Source organism: Salmo trutta, chromosome 1 (genome assembly GCF_901001165.1).
Source record: "Salmo trutta chromosome 1, fSalTru1.1, whole genome shotgun sequence".
Classification (NCBI taxonomy): Eukaryota; Metazoa; Chordata; class Actinopteri; order Salmoniformes; family Salmonidae; genus Salmo; species Salmo trutta.
The window spans coordinates 42549420-42560064 of record NC_042957.1 but is presented as its reverse complement, the minus strand read 5'-3'; the positions used below and the strand labels follow the sequence as shown (position 1 = coordinate 42560064).

The following is a 10645-nucleotide window of genomic DNA, read 5'->3' as shown; positions in this document are numbered from 1 at the left end:
TGATAAAGACAGGATCAGTCTATAATTTTAATGGTAGGTTTATTTGAACAGTGAGAGACAGAATAACAACAAAAATATAGAGAAAAACTCATGCCAAAAATGTTATAAATTGATTTGCATTTTAATGAGGGAAATAAGTATTTGATCCCCTCTCAATCAGAAAGATTTCTGGCTCCCAGGTGTCTTTTATACAGGTAACGAGCTGAGATTAGGAGCACACTCTTAAAGGGAGTGCTCCTAACCGCAGCTTGTTACCTGTAAAAAAGACACCTGTCCACAGAAGCAATCAATCAATCAGATTCCAAACTCTCCACCATGGCCAAGACCAAAGAGCTCTCCAAGGATGTCAGGGACAAGACTGTAGACCTACACAAGGCTGGAATGGGCTACAAGACCATCGCCAAGCAGCTTGGTGAGAAGGTGACAACAGTTGGTGCGATTATTCGCAAATGGAAGAAACACAAAAGAACTGTCAATATCCCTCGGCCTGGGGCTCCATGCAAGATCTCACCTCGTGGGGTTGCAATGATCATGAGAACAGTGAGGAATCAGCCCAGAACTACACAGGAGGATCTTGTCAATGATCTCAAGGCAGCTGGGACCATAGTCACCAAGAAAACAATTGGTAACACACTACGCCGTGAAGGACTGAAATCCTGCAACGCCCGCAAGGTCCCCCTGCTCAAGAATACATATACATGCCCGTCTGAAGTTTGCCAATGAACATCTGAATGATTGAGGACAACTGGTGAAAGTGTTGTGGTCAGATGAGACCAAAATGGAGCTCTTTGGCATCAACTCAACTCGCCGTGTTTGGAGGAGGAGGAATGCTGCCTATGACCCCAAGAACACCATCTCCACTGTCAAACATGGAGGTGGAAACATTATGCTTTGGGGTGTTTTTCTGCTAAGGGGACAGGACAACTTCACCGCATCATTTGACGGGGCCATGTACTGTCAAATCTTGGGTGAGAACCTCCTTCCCTCAGCCAGGGCATTGAAAATGGGTCGTGGATGGGTATTCTAGCATGACAATGACCCAAAACACACGGCCAAGGCAACAAAGGAGTGGCTCAAGAAGAACCACATTAAGGTCCTGGAGTGGCCTAGCCAGTCTCCAGACCTTAATCCCATAGAAAATCTGTTGAGGGAGCTCAAGGTTCGAGTTGCCAAACATCAGCCTCGAAACCTTAATGACTTGGAGAAGATCTGCAAAGAGGAGTGGGACAAAATCCCTCCTGAGATGTGTGCAAACCTGGTGGCCAACTACAAGAAACGTCTGACCTCTGTGATTGCCAACAAGGGTTTTGCCACCAAGTACTAAGTCATGTTTTGCAGAGGGGTCAAATACTTATTTCCCTCATCAAAATGCAAATCATTTTATAACATTTTTCACATGTGTTTTTCGGGATTTTTTTGTTGTTATTCTGTCTCTCACTGTTCAAATAAACCTACCATTAAAATGATAGACTGATAATTTCTTTGTTAGTGGCCAAACGTACAAAATCAGCAGGGGATCAAATACTTTTTTCCCCCCACTGTACATCTAATATTTATTTTTCAATACAGGAGAGAAGGAGTCTATGTAAAAAAAAAAATAAAAAAAAAAGGAGTATATGTATTTGGAGTCATTACCTTACAAGCCCCCAGTATCCCCTTGCACCGTATAGAGGCACTTAAAAGTGGGTGTGTGCGTCAATGAAAACCCTGCATAAAGAGGCCCCCTCTCGATGTGCCCTCCTGAACTCTGACCTCTAGCCCCCTCCCCTCAGGTCAGTTGGGGATCATGTTCATAAGCGCACACCGTACCAAAACATTTAAAATATTTTGCAACGGAAAAAGAAAACAAGCGTTTCTTCCTGGACAAGTCCAGATAGTACCTCCCCATTTGACTCTGTTTCGGGTGTTTTCTTCCAGTTTGTGCCTACTGAACATAACCCAGCAGGTCATCTCACTCCAGGGTGGGCTTGATGAGGTATCCGTTAAAGGTGATGTACACATCCACATCGTCACTATACACAGCGTTCTCCCTCTCCCTCTTGTACAGCCGGACCCACACCTCGTCATTGAGCTCAAGGGGCAACATAAGGCTCTGGCTTTGCATGATGGACCTCTCGCTGGGTTGGGCGTATACAATGGCCTGCTCCTTGTCATTCCTCATGATGTGCAGGTAGGTCTCCTTAAAGTTCCAGGTGTGGATGTTGACGTTGAAGAAGTAAATCCCAGGGACGTAGCAGTAGAACTTTCCTTTGAACATGTCGAAGTGGCCGTGGAGGTTGACGAACTCTGTGTCGAACACCAGGGCCTGGTAGTAGTCCACGCTGTGGAGGGACTTGCGACGACCCACCGAGAAGGCTGCGTCCTGGGTCTTGAAGGGGTCCCCTGGGGGGCCCGCCTGGCCCTTGGTTCCTTTGGGGCCCATTGGCCCTCGGGATCCAGGAGCGCCTTCCTCACCAGACTTCCCAGGTGTCCCCCTGTCCCCACGGTTTCCCTTGTCTCCTGTGAGGCAAGATGGAAAATATACAGCACATGAGTCCTTAGAGCACTATGACACAGTAATGTAGACTAAAGGTCCAAATGGGGTAATGTTGAGATTAAAGTTAGTATAACATGGACCATAGAAGCTTTTGTGTAGATAGATTGTTTATGATTTTCTCCAGATTTTCTCGATTCCAGAGTGATTCCAGAGGAATGTTACGGAAACTTGGAGTCACTCCAGACCATTCAGTGTATGAGAATTTAGGGTTCTGGAGTTCTGCTTATCTTCAACAGGATATATTTTTTTGCAGCTTTATTTTTGGAAAGCCAAAGCATGTTTTTCAAAGCTAGGTCACGCTCTCTGGTGAGCACACAAACCACAATCGAGAAAATCTGGAGAACACACACACACACAAACTGTTACGTTATTGGTCATGTTTTCTGCCACATCAGCAAGTTCAATGCCAGGTTAATGTTCTGAAATGGCAGCAGACCTTTTAGCCTCCAGTCCACTGACTGGAGAAAAAAATAAAGGCATTCAATGAAAAGGTTCGTTTGAAACCTAACAGCCTCATTAACTCCAGGGGCAGCCATTCTCCTCTGGTGAATCACATGTACACTGAGCCAATCTCAGTGTCTAGCATCCTACCAAGCCTCTTAAATGTGTCAAATGCGAGCAGGGGTCCAATTGAGTAGAGCCTTGGATCGGAATACACATACTGATAATCCAATCAAATGGAATTCAGTCATTGTGTACAGTGTAGCCTGTTTTGCCACTTGTTTTGTCTTTGGCATGACAACCATCATAGGAGTTGGCAAAACACCACAAAGAGACCTGGGATCAAGCTATGTCTATTGCAGGTGTAAAGGCACAATCCAGGCACACCCTTGAGGATGGTCATGTTGATGAAGGTGCGGACTTCAGGTATCTGGTTCAGGCCACTCACAGGGGTGCCCTCCTGTGGCTCCAGGTCATCACAGCAGCGGCGGCAGGGGGCAGGAGAGGCATTTCCCGGGGGTGGGACAGGGATGACCAGGGGGAGGAAAAGGAGAACGGGGCTCAGGAGGAGGAGGCGGTCAAACATGGCTGCTGCACCTGGGAGGACAAGGAAGGTCAACAGACAGATTAGACACAAACTTTGACCTTTTTACCCTTAAAGGGATAGTTCACCCAAATTACATATTGGCTTCCTAGCACTGTAAGTGCTGTAAATGGACAAGGACGGCGGCAGGCCTCTGCACTCTAGTTATAAATGTTTCTCCCTCTGCCATATGGATGCACTGTATGATACACCCACTGAGCTATAATGGATACACCGAGGGCAACTGGCAACAAAAGAGCTGAGCGCAGAACTCTGAGATACGCAGCAGGTAACTTCGATTGTAAACTACGTCGTACATGCCTGTTCGCAAAACTATGTGGAGATATGGGATCAGAGCATGACAATGTTCTATTTCACACCGAGGCTTGGTGGTTATCGAGGGGGAGTGTTGGAAAGATTTTTTGAATTGGAGAGGGACTGTTGTTATTCGCAATGGATGTAAAACACTTTGTTGACTTTCTGTGTGAAAATGTGTCTCCTTGCCTATGGAAATAGACATATTTGGGAAACTGAACGAACTGAACGCAAGCATGAAGGGGAAATACAAAACATTTATACAGATGAGTGAACAAATCAGCAAAATCCGTTTGACTGTGACCCTGGCTCAGCTGACATGCCCTTAAGTGAAATCAAACAGCTGATCGAGCTGTCATGTGACCGAATGCAGCAGATAAGGCATTCACAGGTCACTATGGAGGAGATTTGGTTCATGACTCAAAGGGAATACTGTCCCGTCTCCCTCCGAGCATTAAAACTCATGGCACCGTAAATTCTGGACTATAAGCCGCAACTTTTTTCCCAGGCTTTGAACCTCGCGGCTTAAACAATGTGGATAATATGTGGATATTTGTCTAGCTTTTTTTTAACCTTTATTTAACTGAAATGTAAACTGAGTACAAAAAAAAGCAAACCATAGGGCCATTTTATTGAGCTATTGACGGTCGTCTTCACCATAGACAATGTGGATAATATATGGCTAATATATGGATTTTTCCCGCTTTCAATTTTTTTGGAAAAAAAAACATTCTGTGACGTGCTCAGTTTTTTGGTGGCATGAAGCTTTCGTTAGACCAATGAAATTGCCTAACGGGTTAAGATCAAACAACTTTTTTGTTTACTGTTTAGATTAAATCGAGCGCTCTCAAACTTCCCATCATTCTGATTACGGTAGTCATTTTGTTACCCTCATCATGGCAAAGACACGGAGAAATGCATATAATGCAGCTTTCAAGTTGAAGGCGATTGATCTGGCTGTTGGAAAAGGAAATAGAGCTGCTGCACAGGAGCTTGGTCTTAATGAGTCGATGATAAGACGTTGGAAACAGCAGCGTGAGGAATTGACTCAGTGCAAAAAGACAACTACCGGTAAAGCTTACTGCTAATTTTTTATTTTTTGTTACAAGCCGTATTTCGTTAAAGCCTATTTATTTTTGTTACAAGCCGTGTTTCGTTAAAGCCTATTTATTTTTGTTACAAGCCGTGTTTCGTTAAAGCCTGTGTAAAGTTCATTTGTTTCAATGTACCGGTAGGCACCTGCGGCTTATAGACATGTGCGGCTTATTTATGTTCAAAGTAATATATATTTTTTAATTCAGTGGATGCGGCTTATATTCAGGTGCGGTTAATAGTTCGGACATTACGGTACTCTGATTCAGTGCTCTCGTCTGTATTAGAAAAAAAACAATATCGATCCAGGTTGGATGTGACAGGAAAGATGAGGTGCGCATTGTCGACCACATCCCCTGACTTTGAGAAGCTCCGACGCGACATGGATCAAGTATACCCATCTATTTAGTGGTGGTGAGATAAGAGACATTGTGTCAGACTAATTTGCAATTGACTGTCATAGCCCCACATTAAAAGTATATGATGATGATTTGAGAACACAATCAGAAATACTGTTAGAATGTTTTACAATGAACTGCCATGACCCCAAATAACAAAGTAAACATTGGCTGTTAATTACATGCATTTTTTTCACATGGTTGGGGTCACAATCATTTTCAGATATTAAAATGTGGTTGTGGGCCAAAAAAGTTTGCTATAGTGGTTTAATGAATATCCACATAAATAAGATGGGGAAAAAACATAATCTGAAATATCAGAGTCTCTGCTTAGCAACTGAATTATTACGTGTCCCATTGCTGTTCCAGGACAGTAGGAAAAAGAGTGGTTTTGGAGCCAGAGAAAACATACAGTATATTTGCATAGATGGGAGCAGGGAAGGTTTAGGAATGATGAACCCGAGCATTCAACACCATAGTGCCCTCAAAGCTCATCACTAAGCTCAGGATCCTGGGACTAAACACCTCCCTCTGCAACTGGATCCTGGACTTCCTGACGGGCCGCGCCCAGGTGGTGAGGGTAGGTAGCAACACATCTGCCACTCTGATCCTCAACACTGGACACAGGGGTGCATGCTCAGTCCCCTCCTGTACTCCCTGTTCACTCATGACTGCATGGCCAGGCACGACTCCAACACCATCATTAAGTTTGCAGATGACACAATAGTGGTAGGCCTGATCACCGACAACAATGAGGAAGCCTATAGGGAGGAGGTCAGAGACCTGGCCGGGTGGTGCCAGAATAACAACCTATCCCTCAACGTAATCAAGACAAAGGAGATGATTGTGGACTACAGGAAAAAGAGGACCAATCACGCCCCCATTCTCATCGACGGGGCTGCAGCGGAGCAGGTTGAGAGCTTCAAGTTCTTTGGTGTCCACATCCCCAACAAACTAGAATGGTCCAAACACACCAAGACAGTCGTGAAGAGGGCACGACAAAACCTATTCCCCCTCAAGAGACTGAAAAGATTTGGCATGGGTCCTCAGATCCTCAAAAGGTTCTACAGCTCCAACATCGAGAGCATCCTGACTAGTTGCATTACTGCCTGGTATGGCAACTGCTCGACCTCCGACCGCAAGGCACTACAGAGGCTAGTGCGTACAGCCCAATACATCACTGGGGCTATGCTGCCTGCCATCCAGGACGTCTACACCAGGTGATGTCAGAGGAAGGCCCAAAAAATTGTCAAAGACCCCAGCAACCCCAGTCATAGACTGTTCTCTCGGCTATGGCATGGCAAGCGGTACCAGAGTGCCAAGTCTAGGACCAAAAGGCTTCTCAACAGCTTTTACCCTAAGCCATAAGACTCCAGAACAGGTAATCAAATGGCTACCCGGACTTTATGCATTGTGTCCCGCCAACCCCCCAACCCCTCTTTTACGCTGTTGCTACTGTCTGTTTATCATCTATGCATAGTCACTTTAACTATACATTCACCTACATATTACCTCAATTAGCCCGACTAACCGGTGCCCCCGCACATTGGCTACCCGGACAATTTGCATTGTGTCCCGCCACCCCCCACCCGCCAACTGCTTATTTTACGTTGCTGCTACTTTCTGTTTATCATCTATGCATAGTCACTTTAACTTTACATTCACGTACATATTACCTCAATTAGCCTGACTGGCCGGTGCCCCCGCACATTGACTCTGTACCGGTACCACCTGTATATAGCCTCGCTACTGATATTTTCACTGTCATTTTACTGTTTTATTACCTAATACCTATTTTTTACTTAAAAATTGCACTGTTGGTTAGGGCTTGTAAGTAAGCATGTCACTGTAATAAATGTTGATTTAACTTTGATTTGATTTGAGCTAGCTATGAACTATCCATGAGACAGCAACCACTGTTGTTGTCTGTAGCTTCTATTCAAACCATGACCATCATTTATAATTTTCTATGATGCCAGCCCTATAGTCTCAGACAGACAGTCCAACACAGCTGTTATACTAAGGTGCCATTTTAGATCCATAGCTCATTGCAGTGACAGAACATAGTGCCAATGGTCCAATGAAAATCCACAGAAGAAACACTAGTGTGGCTCTCATCAACAAACCAAAAGTATAGCAATGCTATAGCTTCTTCCATAATGTCCCTGAAATAAATGGCCATGATCTGCAGACATCTGAGTGATCTTGATAGTCTTTTTCTGGGATTGTCAAATCAAATCAAAGTTGATTGTCATATGCACGGGATGCAGCATAGTACTCTGTACAATGACATGCTTAATCGCTGCAAAAAATGTGAACCATTTAAATTTGTGAAGTTTGAGTGAATATCCATACAGTACAGCAAAGCTGGCCTGCAGTCCTAGACCAAGGCGATGGTAACACAAGCATGGTTAATCAAGTTTGACTTTGGCGTGTAGTAGCAGTGACATGGTACCGTCTGGGTTTAAAGCTATATGATCTGGTGGTGTGCTAGACCAGAGAACATGCTAATAAAGCCATGTGGAATGCTGCGGTAGACTAATCTGCATTAGATAAATCATGTACATTAGCATTTCGGAGCAAGCTGCCCCATACGGAAAAGTAATATGGCCATATGTGGCCTTACATACACTACATGACCAAAAGCATGTGGACACTTGCTCGTCGAACATCTCATTCTAAAATTGTGGGCATTAATATGGTCCCCCCATTGCTGCTATAACAGCCTCCACTCATCTAGGAAGGCTTTCCACTAGATGTTGGAACATTGCTGCGGGGACTTGCTTCCATTCAGCCACAAGAGCATTAGTGAGGTCGGGCACTGATGTTGGGCGATTAGGCCTGGCTCGCAGTTAGCGTTCCAATTCATCCCAAAGGTGTTCGGTGGGGTTGAGGTCAGGGTTCTGTGCAGTCATGTCAAGTTCTTCAAAACACCAATCTCAACAAACCATTTCTGTATGGACCACGCTTTGTGCACGAGGGTATTGTCATGCTGATACAGGAAAGGGCCTTCCTCAAACTGTTGCCACAAAGTTCGAAGCACAGAATTGTCTAGAATGTCATTGTATGCTGTAGCGTTAAGATTTCCCTTCACTGGAACTTAGGGGCCTAACTAAGGGGCCTATTCCTCCTCTACCAAACTTTACAGTTGGCACTATGCATTGGGTTAGGAAGCGTTTTCCTGGCATCACTCCAGAAAACGCGTGTTCTTAGGCTTGTGTGCAGCTGCTCGGCCATGGAAACCCATTTCATGAAGCTCCTGACAAACGTTATTGTGCTGATGTTGCTTCCAGAGACAGTTTGGAACTCAGTAGTGAGTGTTACAACCGAGGACAGACGTTTTAAAAGCGCTACACGCTTCAGCACTCGGCGGTTCCGTTCTGTGAGCTTGTGTGGTCTTCAACTTCACGGCTGAGCCGTGGTTGCTCCTAGACGTCCCGCTTCACAATAACAGCACTTACAGTTGACCGGTGCAGCTCTAGCAGGACAGATTTTTGACTAAATGACTTGTTGGAAAGGTGGCATTCTACGACGGTGTCACGTTGGAAGTCACTGAGCTATGAAGATTGCATGACTGTGTGCTCAATTTTATACACCTGTTACAGGTGTGGCTGAAATAGCCGAAACCATTCATTTGAAGGGGTGTCCACATGTTTTTGTGTATATAGTGTATCTTATTTTCAGTAAATGTGAGTGTCACAATCACTTTCATTATGTGGCAGTTGTTTAAATGGCACAATATTCTCTACACTATACTTTCTTGTTTTGTCACATAAACTGAAATTATGCAAACTATTAGAATTTTTGCAAACAGGAAATGGCGATTTCTGCATAGTTCATTTTTAAAGGCTCAGTGTAGTCAAAAAAGTGATTTTCCTGTTTTAATATATAAGTCCACACTATGATGTTGGAATAATACTGTGAAATTTTGTTTGTCACTCACACTCAGATATCATATTAGCATGACATAAGTCATGGCAAAATATGTAGAATTTCATGGAATTCGCTTTAAAACTGCAAAAAAATTATCCCCAGCCCATGGCAAAACGTGTAGAATTGCAAGGAATTAGCTGTAAATGTCATGCTAATATGATATCTGACTGAGAGTGACAAACAAAATCAATGGGGGCCCAGTGTTACCTGTCGATAATTTGCCCTGATTACTACAAATTTAGATAGTCTAGCCAGCTAACTAGAATCTCAAACGCACACTCCTCGTGTCCTCTTTCCTTGCCTTCTTCTCGAAACCCATTGATTGAGAAAGCCAGAGATCCCTCCCCTCTGACCTTCTCCTCCAATGGGTTTTAAAAAAGGAGGCGAGGAGAGAGGACGCAAGGAGTATACAATTGAGATTCTCCCCTAGACTAATCCAAAAATGTTTTATGACATGGTTTAGTTGAGTGACTGTCAGTGAGTGACATATAGCAAGAGGAAAAGCGCTGATGCACAACTAAGTTTTGAAATTGCACCTTGTCTATTCTACTATTCCAACTCTCAAAGGTAATTTGAGATTGAGTTCCTAAAAAACATGTTTTTAATTACGGCCATGCCACTATGGTCATGTAGAGAGGCAGCCAACTATTGAAACAAGCTGCGGCTGCTGATATGCAACTTGGCCAGCTCTCTGGTGCTGCTCTATCCTCCTCTCTGCAAGTTCTGGCGACGCCCATCAGTGAGGCATTACATTTAATGTAGCCAAATAAAAGATGCGAGACTGCTTGATACGTGCACTCTTGGCATTGTGCAGAAGCTACAGCAGAATGACAGTTAATGTGATTGATAGTAAAGCAGGCTGTAACTTACCTCTCGTAGAAGTCTCTGCAAGTCGTGTCGATCAGCCGAGGAGAGAGATGAGAGAGAGGGGAGGGGAGGAGGAGAATCCTGAGTCAGCCTCTCTCTCTCTCTCTCTCTCTCTCTCTCTCTCTCTCTCTCTAAAATTCAAATTCAATATCGCCAAAGCAAAGTGATACACATAAAAACTATGAAAACAACATCGACAACAATAAGAATAGCTAGAAATACTAAATAAAAAACTGGTAAAAAGATCTTAATTTGAGCCAGTTTCAAAGTTGATAACTCATGAAAAATGACGGGAATGCTTAAGGGCTCTGACAATACAGAACAGATGGAATGTATAGGCTATGTCTGGAGGTTCTGTTTGAACACCCATTTATTACATTCTGTTAAAGAAATGAATTAGAACACACATAGGAACGTTTTAGTAATATCCCATAACCAATCAAACAGTGGACACACACACACGCTACCCTACACTACATT

The 10645-nt window shown here is 44.0% G+C and overlaps 1 protein-coding gene across 1 annotated transcript; it reads right to left on the bottom strand.

Moving 5' to 3' along the window:
• Positions 1-1555: 1555 nt before the first annotated feature.
• Positions 1556-10248, bottom strand: LOC115202701 (complement C1q tumor necrosis factor-related protein 1-like). The gene is made up of 3 exons (XM_029766790.1): positions 10169-10248; positions 3365-3574; positions 1556-2499 (listed from the first exon to the last, which is right to left on the bottom strand). Exons 2-3 carry the CDS (start codon positions 3561-3563, stop codon positions 1952-1954), a joined length of 747 nt encoding a protein of 248 aa, XP_029622650.1. The 5' UTR covers positions 3564-3574; positions 10169-10248; the 3' UTR covers positions 1556-1951.
• Between the last annotated feature and the right edge of the window lie 397 nt (positions 10249-10645).

Coding starts and splice junctions, on each gene's coding strand:
- LOC115202701 (XM_029766790.1), bottom strand. CDS start 3,563: ATGTTTGACCGCCTCCTCCTCCTGAGCCCCGTTCTCCTTTTCCTCCCC. Junction 2,500..3,364: donor CAACATGACCATCCTCAAGG/GTGTGCCTGGAT, acceptor CTTGCCTCACAG/GAGACAAGGGAAACCGTGGG.